The sequence below is a fragment of the Diuraphis noxia genome, unplaced genomic scaffold (assembly GCF_037042655.1).
Source record: "Diuraphis noxia isolate RWA-SAM2 unplaced genomic scaffold, SU_Dnox_SAM2 contig0001, whole genome shotgun sequence".
Lineage (NCBI taxonomy): Eukaryota > Metazoa > Arthropoda > Insecta > Hemiptera > Aphididae > Diuraphis > Diuraphis noxia.
The window spans coordinates 80,144,629-80,164,388 of record NW_028301711.1 but is presented as its reverse complement, the minus strand read 5'-3'; the positions used below and the strand labels follow the sequence as shown (position 1 = coordinate 80,164,388).

Genomic DNA, 19,760 nt, shown 5'->3' with positions numbered 1-19,760 from the left:
TACAAATCTGTTTCATAAGCATGTGAATCTGAATAACTAATTTTTATTTTGCATTTTTTTACAATTTTTGGTGTTTATTACTTTTTAAGTCATTTTTTGAAATTTTTAAGTCATTTTCCCACATTTTTAGTCATTTTAACTGATGATTTGGTACATTTCAGATTTGCCCCAATCACTTCAGTAGACGTAGAGAGAAATTTTTTTCCAATTATAAATATTTATTAACAGATAATTGTCGTTCAATTACTTTCGATAACTTAAAATACGCTCTAATTGTGGAATGCAATGATTTTAATTTTTAAATAATTTGTAAGCTTTGATAAATTTATAAAACAAATATTTTTTATTATTTTAAGGACATTTTTGTCATTTTTATGTCATATTTTGAATTATATAGTAAAATATTTAAAAAAAAATGTATAATATTAATATTTGTAATTTTTAGGTCATTTTTTTAGGACATTTTTTGCCATTTTTATGTCATTTTAACATATTTTTTTAGGGCATTTTTTATTGTTTTTAAGGTCATCAACTTCCGAGCCCTAGTGATATTACTTGGAGATGGTGGTATGTATTTTTATTAAATGTTGTAGTTAGGTTTAGTGCAACCCTCTAATATCTGAATTTTTATTTTATAAATTATTTTAAATTATTTGTTAATTATTATTTTTTTTTTTAATGTATATTTACAGGTTATGCATGTAAACCTTACTTGTTTACACCTCTAAGAAATCCCATAACACCAACAGAGCAAAAGTATAATAAGTCACATATTAGAACGAGAAATATCATTGAAAGAGCATTTGGTCTTTGGAAAAGAAAATTCCCATGCCTTAAGAAAAGGTCTTGCTAATGCACCTAATACAATAGTCAATATTATTCTTTCTTGCATATTGCTTTATAATTTGTCTCGGCAGTTCAATCAAAATAATACAGACAGTGACGACCAAGAAGATCACTTAGAAGAGGAAGAACAACACGACATTATTAACGAAATTGACAATAATGCATTAGGACCCATAGCAAGACGTGCTTATAAGACATTTTAGTTAAAAAAAAATAAATCTTTTCTTATCTTGTAAACAAAACAAATAATAACAGCTTACTAGCTAACAGTCTTCTTTCATAAAACATGATAAATACAAATTATCAAGTACAATTTGATATGATTACATTTTTAAAAATTATCTTTTATTTTTTTTTTTTTAATGAAGTTTTTCACACTGCAATTTATACAATTTGTTTTCTTCAAGTCGCTTAGCAACTATTGATTGCATAATAAGTTTCTGGTTTAATATCTAAAATTAACAGTACACTAACACAATTAAGAAGTATAAAATATATTTTTATATATTATATTACAATAATTATCACATTTATTTATTTATTACATTTATTGTCCACAAATTATTTCTAAAACAGATTTGTACAAATTAATTTAATGTAATCATGTAAATACTAAAATACTAACAATGTAATCAAAAATTAGTTTACTGATGGCCTAGTTGTCGATGTATATTTCAGATCAGAAAAAAAAAATTATTTCTATGTATAAAGTTCACTAACTACTATTTTTATTATTTATGGTAAAGTCTGTTGTTTAAGACCGCCAACTTCTTTAAACAAACATACAGTAATATTATAGGCTGACAAACCGTCTCCGTTCAGAATCATTTTTAGTAGACAATGATATTATATTACTGAATTATAATTTAAGGCTTTCTATTACAATGATCAAACACTACATAAATCAAGTTACATCAACTGTCTGCACGACTGCACACAATATTAAACTATTGCTTGTATTAAATATGTTCAGTTCTTAAAATAATTATTAAATATTTAATTAATACACTACATACATAGTTAGAAGAAGACTAAATTCATAAAACAAACAAATACAATGGCATTACATTACCTGTAGCTTATTCATACTTTCTTCATGGTCAAGTGCTATTTTTTCTTTTTATTCTTACTTCACATTCTTTTAAAATGCCATCAGTTTTTGACTTATTACCAGATTTTCTTTCAGATTGTTTTCTATGAAAAAGTTCAGAAAACATTAATTTCAACATTTAGAAATAACAAAAATGTATTTATAGAGCATCATTATAACAGCTGAAAGTAATTTCAGTTCACAGGATTACCAGTGGGCTCTATAGGGAGTTGATTGGTTTCATTGGCTGCATTTGTATTTATCACAATAAAATGTGTTGCATCTAGATTTAAAATTATTGACATAAGATACCAAACAAATATGACTATAAATTAATTATAAATTAATAGGTACCTAATTCCTGCTGTATCAAAGGACTTTTAATTGATGACTTCTCAATGTTATATGGAGTGTCGCCTTAAGAAATTAATAGAACATTTTAATAGATAAAGTTAATTTATATATCTGCAAGTACTGTAATAGTGTTACTTAAATTATCTTACTTACTGCTGTTTAAATTTGCAAATGATACACCATCACTATCAAAATTATTTTGCCATTCAATAATGTGAGGTCTACCAATCATTTCTTCAACCTCAGGATTTTGAACTTCATGTGATGTTTCAAGTGATCCACCCCCAGTTTTTAATCTATTTGACCTTTCTGAAGTGAATTCTTTTCTTGACTTTGCTTTTTCCGCTTCCCATAATTTTTTTAAGCTTTTCACTTCTCTCTAAAAACATTAATAATAACAATTTAAAATACAACTTATATGATTCCATTAGTGTATAATATATTATGTGTATATGTTACAGTTGAAGTGTTGAATTCCATTATTTTATAAAATAGGTACCTATGTAGTTTAAAAATTACCTACAAATGTCAGTTAAAGTATAATAAAATATAGCAGCTACCTATATATTTTAAATAAAAATGTTTTTATACATATAGCTTTTACTGCTAATTTAATCTTTGTTCACTAATAACTGATATACATGTTTAATATGGATATGTAGAATGATGACTTTTATTTTGATAATTTTTATATTGACAATCTTTATACTGTACAAAAAATATCAAAAAGGTATATTAGAAACATGCAAAATCCCATTGAATTCTTAACAACACACAGTTTTTTGAGAGGTTTCGATTTCCTAAATGCATTGTTTTTCAGACATTTTATTGCCTATAGTATTAAAAATATAAACCCAGTAATTGATTTAAAAGGACTACCTATATAAGTCCCGTTATGAAACTTTTAACTGCACTAAGATTTTACGCTTCAGGATGTTATCAGGTATGAGTGTATGACAAATCAGTTTGCACTTATTAACACATTCTGTAAGTTCTGATATTATATTAATGTAGCTTATTTCAATGAATAAATGAATGGTGATATCTATGGAATAAGCCAACCTACTATAAGTAGCATAGTAAAAGAAATTTCAACTGCATTTTGTCATTTAATAGAAACCTGATTCCAAAAATAAAAAACCAGTTTTATCAAATAGCACATTTTCCTGGAGTTACAATGGTCATGAATTATACTCACATACAAATTAATAGTCCAGGAGGTGAAAAATCAGAATTTTATCAGAATAGAAAAGGCTGAATTTTCTAAATGTCCAACTTATTGTAGGGCCAAAATAGCAAATTCTCGATGTTGTTGCTATATGGCCAAGATCAGCTCGATTCTAGAATATTTGAAAATAGTAAAGCATGGAATATAATAAATCAAAGGTAAGTTTAAAAAATATATATATTCATAGATATCAAATTATAGTTTTCAAACTAGTTAAATATGGTTTCAAGCATCTAGAATTATTTGTTATTGAATTATATTCAAAGCATAGCTTATATATTATATATATATTTAAATAGTTTTTTCTACAATACTGTAATAGTTAATATTAACTTCTGTAAAATATCCTTTATAAATTGCATTATAGTTCTTGAAAACATAAGTTTAATAATGGTAAATGTTTGGCTGATGGTGGTTATGCTCAAACAAAGTTTGTCTATATTCCACATCTGAATTCTCAAACAGTAGCAGAAAAAAATATCAGAAATTAAATTGAAAATCTAGGAATGTAATTGAAACATTCGATGGATTACTTAAGAGTCGGTTTAGATGCTTTTAAAGGAAACTAGGAACACAGTTACTAACATCAACTGAAATAATTATTGCCTGTGCTATTTAGCATAATATTTGCATTTATTACAAATGTATTAACATTATAAAAGAAAATGTTATTAAAAACCTTCTAACTAATAAATGAATTAACAAATAAAACTAATTAACAAATAAACTCTAATATTATAATAGGTTGTTTAATCAGAGAAGGATTTATTATTGGTAATTTTACATAATATCACAATATGATAATTATGATCAGTATTTTTTATTAAGAGGGCGCAACACCCATATTTGTTGTCTCAGTCTTACGGACGCGTAACAGTAAATTTACGCTCAGTAGTTTACGTTTTATTAACTTAGCTTAAAAATTAGAGCGAACTGACCTATTATGAAACTTGATGGTAAGAACATTATCTGTGTTTAGTTGGAAGTATTTTTACGATGATTAAGTTTTTAAGTGAGTTATGAAAATTTTTATTTTATGATTTATTATACATGCATAATTCACTTAAAAACTGAACTATCGTAAACATACATCCAACAAAACACAGATAATGTTCTTACCATCATATTTCATAATGGGTCTATTCACTCAAATTGTTAAGCTAAGGGAGTACATTTGCTATGTAACGCGTTTGTAGTAAATCTGAAACAACAAATATGTGTATAGCGCCCTCTCAAACCAATATAAATTTAAATATTTTAAAAGTAATATAATAATATGACTTATATTATAAGAGTATGTTTGAGTAATTAAAATGTATTTTTTAATAAAAGAATAATTAATATCTTAATAAGACTACCAGTCTTTTCTATTAAACATTTTAAAATACAATAATATGTCTTCTATTACAAAAGTACTTTTAAGTAGCAAACATGACGTATTTTAAATTTTTATAAAATATGACTAATCTTTTTTATTATTATTATGAATTAGGTATCACAGTTAATGAGACATCATGTATATGTACATTTATTGATTTTCATTAAGAGGACGCTACACCCGCATGTATTGTCTCCGTCTTACAAGTGCGTAACATTGCAAAAACTGTTTCGCGCGGGAAAGAACCGAGAAGGCTACAGCTATAACTAAGAAACGAAATTTTCACCACATAATAAGGAGAACATTTACTGTGCAACGTTGTTTTCAATTTTTCGATATCACAAATAGAAAAAAAGTTCTTATTGTTTCAAAATGCATTATTTTTGCATTTTTCAAAATCGAATAACTTTTTTTTCAGTTCTAATATCAAAAAAATAAAAACAACGTTGCACAGTCGAAATTCCCTTTTATCTGTGGTGAGAATTTCGTTTTTTAGTTATGACTGTAGCCTTCTCGGTTCTTTCCCGCGCGAAACAGTTTTTGCAATGTTACGTACTTGTAAGACGGAGACAACACATGCGGGTGTAGCGTCCTCTTAAGCTTCAATTTTTTATTTGTTTTTTATGTAAAGTAGGTAATTCAAGTTTTTTTCATAAACATTTACCTCTATAAAGCATGAATTGTTTTATCTTGTTTAATTAAATTAATTTGTCTCTTAATCTTTAATTCAGCTTCATGTTTGAAACTTTCCAAACGTTTCTATTCGAAATCCTCTATAAAATACAAAATAATAATATCATTAATGATAGTTGGACGCTCGGTGCTTGTATAATTTATGATGGGTTTATATAGATAAAATATAAGCATTAAGTTTATTGATTGTGTACTACTTTTCTAAAAACATAATATTTCAGGAAATATAATTTTTAATTTGATGGATAATTATTTGACGATATTAAAATTACCATTTTTTTATTTTTTCCTGTTGGACATGCTTTTCATCAAAAGATGATGTAGGTGAAATGTTATTAGATGTTGAAGTGATAGTAATAAAATAAATTGGTTGATCTGAAACTATTTTGTTTTTCTATTGTTGTAAGTATACTGCAGTGTAATGGTATGAAATCACTATCCGGTGTGTCAATTAATTCATTATTGGTTATTTCATTTAAAAATTGATCGGCTGGACAGTCATTAAATAATTGACTGAAAAAATGAGCCTCCACCAGTTGCATATTGATGCCTTTTTGTGTCTCTTATTTCTGTCTTATTGCTTGTTGGATAATGTCCCAATTATTTTCTAAAGCCGGTCAGAAAAACGTTAAACATAAAATAAAATATTACACAATAGGAAAACTACTAAATAAATAAAATATTTGAATACATTTTAGATCAATACAAATGTATCGTACTATGATATATATATATATATATACTATATACTGTAACATTTAATCCCGTGAAATTGAATTCATTAGCCAATGAAAAGTATTTTTTTTTTGTTTGTCAGCTACTATTTACCAACTTTTTTAGTATAAATCTGTGTTTATACTCTAGCTCAGAAAGAAGTGACAATTTATCGGGTATAAAGGGTTTTTTTAAACTTTGACACGTATTTTTCAGAAATACTTTTATCCATGTTTTAATTAAAAGTATAAAGAATATAAGAAATAATAGGTAGGTAATAATAATAAATATGTAAAATAATAATGTATTAAATGTAAATTTAGTCAATTGACATTTTAGGTGATGGCAACAATAAATATGATGATAGCGATGCCATTGGCGTTTTCTGTCCAAGTGATTCGTATATTATTCACTAAAGTTTCTGTGACGACTAAAGAAAAACCTAGACAAAAATCTTAGCAGAAAGCAGATAATTATCTTTTTTTTCTCTGAATAGTTAACTTTTATGAATTTCTACCTAAGATAATTTGAACATTGCCATAATTTTTATGTATTTAGTCAACATTTGAACTCTAAATACTTATAAAAAAAATTGTGACTATATATTTCTTTTATTTTTCAAATGCTATTGTAACAATATGTTGGGAGCCTTGTATTAAATTTTCAAATCTTAGATATAAAAGGAAAATACTTTATGAATTTCTAGTTTAAAATAATTTGCGAATTTTCGTGATTTTTACGTATTTAGTCAAAATTTGAATTTTAAATGCCTATAAAAAAAATTGGTGACAATATATTTCTTTTATTTTTCAACTGCTATTGTAAAAAAATGTTAGGAGCCTTGTATTAAATTTTCAAATCGTAGATCTAAAAAGAAAAACTTTTATGAATTTCTATCTAAGATAATTTGAAAATTGCCGTAATTTTTACGTATTAAGTCAAAATTTGAATTTTAAATGCTTATAAAAAAAATCGTGCATATGTATTTTTATAATTTTTTAATCACTATAAGAATAACTTATGAGGAACTTTGTATTAAATTTTCTAGTATTTTGATAGGGCCAAAAAAATTTTTCGACACTTAAAAAAAAATTTTCAGAAAAATTGAAAATTTCAGTCGTCTATAAATATCTCAAAAAAAGTCAAAATATTTTGAAAATTAAATCATGTAAAGAAAATGCCAATCTAAATAACTGGTAAAATTTTCAAATATCTACAACTTATACTTTTTAAATAATAACAAATATTTAAAATCGTTTCAGGATAAATCGTTATCTTTACATTATTTCGTAAAAATTTAAAATTCAAACGCACTTAAAATTTTTCCTATAATGATGCTTCGAGTTTTCACTATAGCTACTTGAAGGAAAACATATGGAAAACTTAGTGTTGTATTTTTAATCCTTAGTTATAAATGCAATTTTATTTTATGATTTTTCAACTTCAAAATTACTTGCAAATATTCGCGTTTTCGACAGATTTCGTAAAAATGTGAACTATACATTTTTATAAAAAAAATTGTAACTAACGATTTTTAATTTTTTTTAGCTACAATAAGAACAACTCATAAGGAACCTTGTATTAAATTTTCAAGTGCTTTTGGTCATCCAACATTTTTTTACCGGCACCTCAAAAAAAATTCAAAAAAAATTGAAAATTTCAGTGGTATATAAATAACTCAAAAAAGTCAAAACATTTTGAAAATTAAACTGTATATAGATACTACCAACATAAACATAAGTAAAGTATTTACAGTGATTAGTTTTTGAATTACAACCATATAAAAAATCGATTTGGTCGAAAACTGATTTTGCGTAAAAATTCCCGTTTTTCTGTCATTTTTTTTTTTGTTTTTCTCGATTTTTTTTAAAAAACTGTTGGAAAATGTTTACTTCTGATTCTGACCTCTATAATGTACCAAGGATATTCACTTTTCCATCGGAAACCACCCCAAAGTTTGAAATTGAAGCATTATTTCGACTAATTATGCTGTACACAGGCACAAAAAAAAATACACATCATTGTAAAATCAATACATTCATCACTTTGTTCAGAATCTAAAACTACCTATATTTAATGAAATCAATTTTATTATTATTTATCATTTTATAAATTATAATATATTATGTGTTAATATAATATGTGTATTCATTAAGATAATGTTTAAGAGGACGCTACACGTAAAGCGAAAAGTATACAACGGCCGAGAGAACGCGCTGTTAAGTGTTTTGGCGATCCGCAAGCGCGCGGCGTTTAAGTCACGCCCACTACTCATAGTCCGTGGCACTGCTCATTCAGCGCGTCTGGCCGTTTCGGGAGCGCCGATTATTATTTCTTGAACGGTCGACCATGACGGATCGCATCAATATAAATTTCACACACGTAAACGCCGCGGTATTATTTTTAATATCCGTGCGTATCCATTCGAACTTTTTTTTTTTAAAGCTGCTGCTTACCTAAATATATGTAGCAATATTTATATAGTAAATACGGTAATACAACATAGCTTGATTTGTAGTTATTGAATTATTACTTATTCAAATATAATTATATAAAAAGCTACAATATTACTTATTGCGTGTGTCAATTCTATTTGAACAGAAACATATTATTTTTTATTCAAAAAAAACAAAAAGGTATTATAAATTAAAACAATTTTGTTTCAATTGCTGGTTTTATTGCCACAATACCTATAATAATATGGAATATTTACACAAATAAAAAAACATTTATAATTTTAACAGAAGTATTATTATAATTTGTTATTTTTTTTTTTTTTTGCATTTAAAATATGTTTTGGTTCTCTTATATCAGAGATACTTATTCGCTTTCCATATAGAGGGTCTATGATTTCGGGTAATAAACACTCAATATAAAACCTAAAAAAAATATAATAATATATTATTATATTACCTAATATATGTATAAAATATAATATATATAATATATTTAAATTTAAACATATATTGTTTAAATCACTCACAATTTTAGTTTATCGACCATTTTTTTCTGCCAAAAAGATACATCAAAATAGATTTTTTCAACATTAGTCCAATTGGGCGTGTGTATGACAAAATAGCATACATTTCTTCTTGTGACCCGTAATTGACCCATCACTTGGTAAAAGTATATATGGTCTTTTTTAAGTAAAATATTGCCTTGTTCGGTGATGGTGCAATATGATAGCTTAAAAATACAATTTTATGAAATTTAAAAATATCATTGCGATTATAGACTATGTATTAATTAATAAAATTGTACATATTTTTCCATAAAATATTTAAATTTTAAACTTATTCGATTTTAAACAAAGTAAAGAATGTATTGTTTTATACAAAATAATAAGAGATTTACCAATTTATTTTCCACTGCTTCAATGGCACTCTTCGTATTCTTTGCTACAAATGGACACTTAATTTCTAGTATTTCATCATCACCTATCAACCCATCTTGAACAATCCAATATAATATTTAAAGTTAAAAATAGTATTATGAATAAAAATAAATAATTTTTAGTTTTACCAGGGCTTGCAGCCAAATAAGGGAATTCTCGGTCAATAAACAAACCACAAGTACGTACGGTCAACCCATTCAATTCTTCAAACTGTCTCCTAGCATGAGGCTCCATTTCAATACCATAGCTCATTGATTTACACATTGTCGGATACTTATATAAAATGTTATGGACTTTGATTTTACAGCTAGTGTTCTCTCTCATTTTACATATTTCTCCAAACTTAGACGCTGTTAATCTTTTTCGACGCTCGTTTCTCCATGCATCACATTGACTTTGCCCTCTAGTTATTTGTTCAACCTCGTCTATGTCGACATCATTCAGTTTTTTTAAAAATGCGGTTTTTTTTTCAGCAAAAGCTTCTGGGCTGAGACTAAAGAGGTCATCCAAAGGCTCTGCTAAGCCATAGTCTTTGTCCGGCGCACTAGATTTTGTTTTCGGTTTGGATCGTACCACTCCCGCAGCGAAAAGTTTTCGTCGTCTCATTGTTGTGTTACTTCGTATCCGGTCTATATTATTTGAATATTTTTTAGCAAATTTTCCTATTATAAATATATTTTATTATTACAATGTACAGGTGCTTATGTATAAATAAATACTTTTAAATAATTTACCGGGGCTTTTTAGCATAATTTTCTTATTTATAGTTCGTATGTAGTTTCCTGAATTATGTGCAATAATAGCAGCATGGACCCGTGTTTGATAATTATTAGATTGTGTAAAATTAATTCGCTTGCCTCCGATATGCTTATTAATAAGGGAATTAAACTGCTCACACGGGTTGTTATCGACATCCTCTAACAAGCTATCAGCGTTTATTTGCAGCCTATATACTATGTTTCGGAATTCAGCCATAAAACCCGATATTTCTGCCTCAGGAACAAAATTTATTTTACCAACTTCTGGCCCCGTACAAAAGTATGAAGCACAACTGTCGTGTTGACCCAAACGGTGATATGGAGCGTTTGATATGTCTTTTCTAAGCCCTAAAAATATTGTTCAAACAAAATTAAAAACAAGGAAATATGAAATAACCATAAAAATGTTTAATGAAAATAATTTTTAGTTATTATATAGTTTTAGTTTTATAAATGTTATATATTTGTGTGTGTATAAATTTGGTAATTCCAAAATATTCATAAAATTTGATATATTTTTTTTTATGTTCACCTGTTGTTTTTTGCTGAAGTGTTAAATCCGTGCTCAAATGATATCTAACTGCTTTCCTAATATCAGACCGAAATCTCAGAGTGTTGTTTATTATAAAGTTACGTATGATAATGGGATATTCTGTTCTTTTTGAAAGGGCACTCAATTTCGTCATATAATTTCGCAGTAGATGATTTCTGCATTCAATTTTTTTAATTTTGAAATCTGGTCCATACGGCATAACTTCGTTTATTCGTTTGGTGACGCTACTGTCACCGTCACCTGAAAAATATAATTAATATATAATATAGAAAGTGGAAAATATAATTTCTTGAAAAATATAATTTACCAATTAATTTGTTATATTTTAAACCATGCATACTCATGCTGTTAAGAAATCCTTCCATTATTCCGTCCGCTTCCATTGCCGTTGATGCTTTATTCCAATTCAAAAAACATTTGTGAGTTGGTGCCTCTATATTTAAATTATTCGCCCGTTCACAAACGGAACAGTACCGATTGCGAATTCCAACGAATAACACCTTTTTGGTGTTATACCCTATAATAGTAGCCTGTAAAATTATTTAAAATTATATTATTAAAACAGGTACCTATACGAGATAACAAAATAATTTATAAATGTACACAATTTTAAATACAGCTACAGGTAAAAAAGATGTAAAAGCTTTGAATTTTTAGATTCTGAGTGAAACGATGAATGTATTGATTTTACAATGATCTGTGTTTTTTTTTATTTATTTCTTTTTTTTGTGTCTGTCATCACGTTTTAGGACAGTAAAAGTGCTTGGATTTTCTTCGACAGTATCTTTTCTGATAGGAAAGTGAGTCTAGTTGGTACTTTGGGGGGGTCAAAAGTTAAAATTTCCCAGTAGTTTTCAAAAGCGCCGTGAAAAACAAAAAAAAAATTAAGGAAAAACGGGAATTTTTACGCAAAATTTGTTTTACAGAAAATCGATTTTAGTTTTTGGTGTAACTTTAAAACAAATGACCGTAGATACATGAAATTTTCACTGGTTGTTTATATTTTATTTTTATAGTCATTTTAAGTTCGAATTTGGACGAAATTACTTAATAAAACAGTTTAGTCAAAAATATCCGGACAGAAAAAAGTCAACTTTAATATTATAATAGGTAATGTAAATACTTGTAGAATGTAATTATAACATAGCTAATTAAAATAATAAGGTACAAAAAAATAAAAACTATTGTTTCTTACCGCTCCAGAAAATGAGTTATACTTAGTCTTATACGATCTTTTTGACCATTGGCCATCTGTTACTACAGTGCATAGCGGTGTACCATTTTCATCAACATTACCAGTGTTGATGGCAATTTGCCTTTCTTCATTACCAGCTTTTATCATCTCATCAAAAGCCGTTTCTTGAATAGAATTGCTCATAACGGACAAATTTTTTAAATAAGATACTGTTGATAAAGAGGGGAGTTCTATAGATGCCGACAACTCGCTAAGCTGCGTATGTCCAATACCTTTAAAATATAAATAATTAATACAAATTGAAAATAATTTTAGAAAAATAATTTAATTACCAATTGCTAAACTGCCATTTACAATAGCTTTATTGATGGGCAAATATTTATCTTTATTCTTAATATTTTCAGATGTAAAAGATGAACTCTTATTACACATTTTACACCGAAAACTAAATACGGACAGGTATCCTTTATGACATTCTGATTGAAATGCCATATCCAAAAATGAACAGTCAAAAGGTTTATGTCGACTATTTTGTATTTGATCAAACAAGTGTTTGATATCCACAATTCTCCGGCCTTCAAGACTTCTATAATAATTATATAAAAAAAAATACAACTAAATGCTGAAATCGCTATAAAAAATAATGACATACTCAGAAATTGTTGAATTATCCTCACTATTATAATCAGTATCTAAACTATATTCCAACAATTCGGATCCATTTTCTTGACCAAATCCAAATGACGATTCAACTACTTTCTGCCTTTTACTTTGTGGTGTACTAGTATTTTCAGGAGCAAACGGACTTACGTGTTTCTCAGCGGTAAAAATTTGTGAATCACTATATTAAGTTTTTAGATTCAGAACAGTGATGAATGTACTGATTTTACAATGATTTATTTTTTAGATTCTGAACGGAGCTAAGTGATGAATGTATTGATTTTACAATGATGTGTGTTTTTTTTTTTTATTTTTTTTTTTATTTTTTTTTTTTTTGTGTCTGTCATCACGTTTTAGGACAGAAAAAATGCTTCGATTTTCTTCAACAGTACCTTTTCTGATAGGAAAGTGAATCTAGTTGGTACTTTGGGGGGTCAAAAGTAAAATTTTCCAGTAGTTTTCATAAGAGCCGTGATAAACAAATGAAAAATTAAGGAAAAAACGGGAATTTTTACGCAAACCCGATTTTCGACAAAATCGATTTTGGTTTTCGCTGTAACTCTAAAATAAATGAAAGTAGATTCATGAAATTTTGACTGAATTTATATAAGCATTTTCTACACACCACACCATTTTAAAAATATTTTGACTTATTTTGAGCTGTTTACGGACATTTTCAGTTTCCATTTTTTTGCTATAAATATCAATAACATTTTATTTGTTGGGTAAAAATTCTTGAAAATTTAATAGAAGGCTCCTAATATATTGTTTCAAATGTAGATGAAAAATATCAAAAATCCGTAGTCACAATTTTTTTTTCTAAGCATTTAAAGTTCAAATTTTGACAAAATACGTAAATTTGACGAAAATTTGCAAATTATTTTGAGTTAGAAATTCATAAAAATTTTTCTACTTAAATCTAAGATTTGAAAATGTAATACGAGATTCCTCATAAGATTGTTTATCTTTATTAACAAAATAAATGTCTACAAGCAAATCTAATTAAATTTCGTTGAGCGTTTTAAGTTCATATTTTTCTAAGATTGGATATTCACTCAATTTCTCATGTAGCGATTTTGTTATTTTGTTGTAATTCAAAAACGAATTACCGTAGATACCTACATGAAAATTTTACTGAATGTTTATATTTTCATTTTCTATACACCATAAAATTCAACACATCCATTATTATAGTCGGTGAAACACGATTGCGCCCGTCCTACCTTTTTACATGCAAAAAACGCAACATGATTACGCTCCATGAAATATAGGTCTAGCCCTTATAAGAATTTTCCAATGCCTTTTAACTGGTCATAACTCATAAATATAGGGAAAATAAAGTACTTAAAAACTTAGGCTAAGTTTACCACCCCGACTGTATTTTTAAAAATTAATTGGAACATTGTTATAAGGGCAAGACCTATATTTCACGTAGCGCAATAGTGTTGTGTTTTTTGTAGGTGAAACGGTAGTACGGCCGTACGGGAGCAATCGTGTTACAGCCATTATAGTGACCTACTCTATGACCGAGGTCCACTGATATACACTATACAGCAGGTTAACTTCCCCGGTTTTTACATATTGTAAATCGTGTATACTTGAAGTTATTATTATTATATTATATATTTATATATTTATATTTAAGATTAGATTTACATATACTTACGTAGATATAGACAAAACATTACTATGAATTATTGTTGAAGTCACCAGATTTGATCCGTTTTCCGCGAGTTGTATACTAATAAATATCAAATATCATAATATATGTGATTGGTATTTATAGTATTATGTATGGGTAATATATTTTCAAATTGAAAATTAAACACCATATTTGCTATACAATAGTTTACAAATGACTAATTTAACATATTTTTTAATCACAACAAAAAAACATATGAACACATATAAAATTAAATTATCGAGTTTGTAAATAAATTACAACTTACTCGACAATATCAATGTTAGGCTCTTCTAGGCTCAAATGTTGCCTTATTTCTCTTTAAAATCATAAAAAAATAATCATGATGGGTATTCAAGTTTGAAATTTTATAAACAGATGATAGTCGATAGACAACTAATTAGGTAGTAAATATATACTTACATATTATTATGCCGATTTTTTTTAGCCATACCTGCCATACTTAACCGGGTCTTCATATCTAATTTACGCTGTCTGTTTTTTTTTTTAACAGTACGTGCTTTTTTGTACGGAGACATAATACAAAATCAAGTTTCACAGCGCAGTGGCAAATGCCAAGTAAAAGTTAAAATAATGTAAAAATAAATAAAATCGCATTGACATCGAACGTTTGACGTTCACTGTTGGATGTAGAAGTCACAATGAAATAAATTCATATTTTATAAAATAATATAATACGGAATTATAATATCATCGGCAGTATTATTGTTTTCGTATCGACGATTTGGATATTTATAAACTATGCGGGCCTGCGATAGATAGCTATTTTCGACCTATGGTGCGGTACGGTGCTTATGCGCGCGGTGTACGTGTATGGGTACGTTTTTAGAACACTGCCGCTAGAGTAGCACTGGCAGCATTATACGGGACTATTACATGTTACAAATACGAAATATTTTTCAAAAACATGTCTCAGGAGAATCAGTCTCATTTGGGTTACATTAATCGTACAAAATCCAACTTTCGTTAACATAAAGGTAAGAATATTGTCTGTGTTCCTATGTTTTATTTTTTAGATAGCATTAACATAGTAATAATTATTAAATGTTGAATATATAGTTTTTTTATACTTTTCTACAATCCATAAAAAATTATTGAGTTAAGTTATAATCATAATAAAACATAGGAACACAGATAATATTGTTATCCTTAAGTAGTCAAGATTTGATTTTTGTGCGATACCTACAGCCCAAAGGAGAGCGATTCTCCTAAAACATGTTTTTAGGTGGCAAAAATGTGTGTGTAGCGTCCTCTTAATATATTTTATTATAAGGTTTTTCACAATGTGGTATCTTATACTATTTTATTATTTTATTAAAAAATAGAAACCAATGAATACCTTAGAATAATAATAATTTATTATAATATAAAACAAAGTCCTAACTCCTAACCAAAATTATATCAAAATAATGAAAATAATAATTTCGAATGACAGGGGGCTGAATTATATCATATGCTCGAATTTTTCAATTTTGCCATGTTATGACGTCTGATTCCCAATTTAATACAATAAACATTTAAATTGGGAAAAGAAAGAAAATAAATGGTTATAAGTGCTGCTACCACTTTGCTCCTCAGTCCTCACCTAATATTATATATTATGTTCAATGCTCTTCACCTATCTGTAAGTAGTATAGCAGTGTATATTATATTAACTACATAACATAATTATGTATATAGCTAAAAACAACAAGCCTTATGTATTTAATGACCTATTGGCTATTGGTACATGAACATGGTCTCAACTAGGGTTAAATTTCTGGGGAGGGGGGAGGCTATACAGCACACCTAACAAAACTATTAATTTGAAATAACTTAATACTTAAAATACTTAAATACTTAAAAACATAGAAAAAATTATTCTACTTATCTGCGTTATGTCGATGTTGAGCGTGGGCCAGAGAGAGAAAACAAATAGTGCGCACACATCCTCTTAATGTAACATATTTTTATTATTTATTTACATTAATTTCAAAAAATGTATTTTTATGTTAAAAATATTTTATTACGTTATGAGAACATTTATAAATAACATATTTTTAGAAGGAAACTTCAAGTTTGTTAAATAAAGGTTTGACTTCATATTGCAAAACTTAAATAAATATCATACATACCCATGTAGCTTTTATTATTCCCACTCCAAATATCAGCTGTTGTGCAGATATAATTTTGTTTATCAATCAAATCAGTTAGCATTAATACATAGGCATTGTAATTTGATGTCAACTGTTTTAACATTTGTTTTCTATTTGGCAGAATTGTTTCATCGTTTGATTGTGTTAGTCCCAGAATCAATTTTCGAAAAGTTGGTTTTTCAAAAGTTATAATTGGACGCATCTCACTTACTATATACTCAAAAACCAAATCATTAACCTGTTAATACAAATTTTACAATGTAAATCAAGTTAATTAAAAAAATATATTAAAAAAATATTATTGCCTATTTAATTAAACTGTAAAAATTAATATAATTTAATATGTACATAATATTAAAATATAATATAATGATAAGTATTCAGTAACTTGTATAATACAAGTATTGTTGTATATAGTATAGTACTCATGGATTAATTACTTTTATAGACCAATATGCTATGGTCTAGCAACATTTTGTGTACTACCTAAACCTAACTATAAATATGACTTATGAGTATAGTATGGAATCTACCAACCCCACATTTTTTGGGAGATAGCATTGACATACTTAAACTTAGATGATTAGTATAACATTGTTTACAATTGCAGTTCCTAAATTATATTTCTTATTAGTATTAGCATCGAGTACAGCTATAGGTACTCAATGTTATTTTATTAATTGTGTACCTACTAATATAATGTATGATGTTTAATGTTTATGTTAAAATGATGCATAATATGCACTGTATAGTGTATATAGGATTTCTTCTTATTATATATTTAACTTTTATTTGTACCAATATAATCTGGCACTTGGTTTGCATATATAAAATATAGACTCCTGTGTTATAAAATAAAAATGTATAGATTGAAGGAATGTAGCGTAGCTCCCCACTTTTTTGACTTACGTTAATAAAGGGGTACCTAGGTACTATTTTTTTTACTTTATCACTAAAAAAAATAAATATTTATTAAATAATTATTAAAAAATACAAATTATGTAGATATAGTTAAATTTTAGGTTAACTTATACAAATTAATAATAGGAACTTTTCAAAAAAAAAAATCTCAAGGTTGAAAGGATTGCTAGCTGCCTGCCTATCTAATACAGTTAATTTTTTTAGGTAGGTAACTTAATTAATAATAAATATTTACCTTTTGCTTTGAAATTGTCTTTGAATGATTATTCAATAATGTAGTTTGCTTGGTATTGGTGTATTTATCTTTATCTATAAGATTATTTTTCCTGGATTCCTCAACTTTAGACATTATTGAAGCATGTTTATACTAAAATAGGTACAAAATATTAATATTGTAGTAAATGTGACTTGTAAATTGTAATTAGAATTAATAAAATAAATAGCTGGTCCTAAAATTATACATACTTTATAATGACTAAGGAAATTACCACTTGAATTAATACTCCCATTTACAACTTTGGAGCAATTTTGGCACAATGCAGATAATTTATTTCCTTCTAAGGAAATTATTTTAAAAAATCCATCAAATAAATATTTCAGTTTAGAAGTATTTATCAGGTGGTTGGTTGATTCAGTTGTTTGAGTACTTGAATCATCTTTCTTTAGGATCTTGAACGGGCCAGCATTTAAAACTTGGACAAACCGTTTCATGATTAAAATAATTAAATTAACAAAATAAAAAACAAATTACGATGTTCTGCGATAGTGTGACTTTTTTCGTTCTCATCACTATCCAGCGTCACTCCCTGTTGAAGTTGCTAGAGCGTCTTATATCAACACCAAATGATTCTAAATTATTTAAAGATATTTTGAACGAAAATTCGGACATAAACATGAAAAAAAAAAATTAAAGTTTATTAATAATTAATTTGGTACATGAGTTAATAGTATTGTAAATGTATTTACTATTATAGTCATTACCTATTAATCACCATTATTATTACTTATCCCATAAAGATGACAATCCAAACATTTCGTAAAAAAAAAAATAATCGTCAATTTTAACAGTCATTCTAAAATTGCATTGAATCATAATACTTTCGAGAAAACTGTTTGATTTAACCCCTTATTAATCCCTGCGTCACGTATGCAATAAATGGATATATAACAAAATAAGTACATGCGACCATCTCTATAAAATTTGATTAGATATTAGACATGCGCGTAGAATTACGTATAAGGGTTATTTTTATAATAAAAGTACGCAACGATCATATTATTATTAAATATTGACAAACCGCCATATTATATAGTAACTGTTTGTGGTGTATATATATATATATATATAATACATATTATGTGGGAACGCGTGACGGGTGGGCGGTTAAGTAAACAAGTATACATTTTGCAACTGGGATAAATCGATTTTTTGTCAAAAATATAAATCTGTCGACCAAAACCTCCGCTACACGCACAGCAAATACACCCACGATTCTCAACGGTTGAACGGTCCCTTGTGTCGTGTGTATATTATTTTATATAAGCAATATAGTTGTAGCAGATGCTTGTACAGTACCTATATATACCTATATACATGCTAGTTATAAAATATTAATAAATGCATAATATTGAGTATATTATTGTGTTTGCTTTCGTTTATACATCCTAACACCTTATTTGTATAGTAAATATGTAAATAAATATCATTATACCTACTATTATTAAATATTAATTTTCACCTACTCACCTCCTCACAAATTACACAACTAACATTACTATTATTTAAATAAGTATAAGAATACATAATAGAAATAAATAATTCAACTTGAAATGTTTACATAAATTAACTTAATAAATTGGTTATCATTGAGTTATATGAATCACGAAAACAAAAAATTAAAATATATCACAATCTCAATATTTAGAGGAAAACCAAACAGTACATAAATTATAAAAATTACTGCTTTTCAAATGTTTAATCTAGTATAATGACACTCCTAAACCTGATTTTAAAAATATCAATTGGAAAATTCCCGTACAATTTTATATGAAAGACAACTCAAATTTAAATGATACTTAATTATGTCAGACAAAACTGCGGAGTTTGTGGTTTGGATATTAAATTGTAACTCAACATTG

General features: G+C 27.1%; 2 protein-coding genes and 1 long non-coding RNA gene across 4 annotated transcripts; all 3 read right to left on the bottom strand.

Annotated features, from left to right (window-relative positions):
* Nucleotides 1–1,359: 1,359 nt before the first annotated feature.
* LOC149061950 (uncharacterized) lies at nucleotides 1,360–2,577 on the bottom strand. Its single transcript, XR_016189601.1, has 4 exons — nucleotides 2,444–2,577; nucleotides 2,291–2,353; nucleotides 2,148–2,219; nucleotides 1,360–2,040 (listed from the first exon to the last, which is right to left on the bottom strand). It is a non-coding gene; the product is annotated as an uncharacterized LOC149061950 (long non-coding RNA).
* Nucleotides 2,148–19,376, bottom strand: LOC149061948 (uncharacterized). Of its 2 annotated transcripts, XM_089216781.1 has the most exons (8): nucleotides 18,603–19,376; nucleotides 18,087–18,470; nucleotides 17,857–17,988; nucleotides 16,680–16,938; nucleotides 5,862–6,196; nucleotides 5,561–5,669; nucleotides 3,489–3,630; nucleotides 2,148–2,669 (listed from the first exon to the last, which is right to left on the bottom strand). In XM_089216781.1, the coding sequence occupies exons 2-5, from the start codon at nucleotides 18,330–18,332 to the stop codon at nucleotides 6,153–6,155; spliced, it is 681 nt and encodes a 226-aa protein (XP_089072907.1). In that variant the 5' UTR covers nucleotides 18,333–18,470; nucleotides 18,603–19,376; the 3' UTR covers nucleotides 2,148–2,669; nucleotides 3,489–3,630; nucleotides 5,561–5,669; nucleotides 5,862–6,152. The 2 variants fall into 2 exon arrangements, with proteins under 2 accessions (XP_089072907.1, XP_089072908.1); XM_089216782.1 differs by lacking the exon at nucleotides 3,489–3,630 and having other exon boundaries at nucleotides 18,087–19,376.
* On the bottom strand, nucleotides 8,943–15,812 carry LOC149061949 (uncharacterized). The gene is made up of 13 exons (XM_089216780.1): nucleotides 14,968–15,812; nucleotides 14,813–14,863; nucleotides 14,530–14,604; nucleotides 12,856–13,044; nucleotides 12,536–12,789; nucleotides 12,204–12,475; nucleotides 11,316–11,538; nucleotides 10,988–11,248; nucleotides 10,432–10,803; nucleotides 9,826–10,359; nucleotides 9,658–9,752; nucleotides 9,287–9,489; nucleotides 8,943–9,182 (listed from the first exon to the last, which is right to left on the bottom strand). The coding sequence occupies exons 1-13, from the start codon at nucleotides 15,081–15,083 to the stop codon at nucleotides 9,056–9,058; spliced, it is 2,772 nt and encodes a 923-aa protein (XP_089072906.1). The 5' UTR covers nucleotides 15,084–15,812; the 3' UTR covers nucleotides 8,943–9,055.
* Nucleotides 19,377–19,760: the final 384 nt, after the last annotated feature.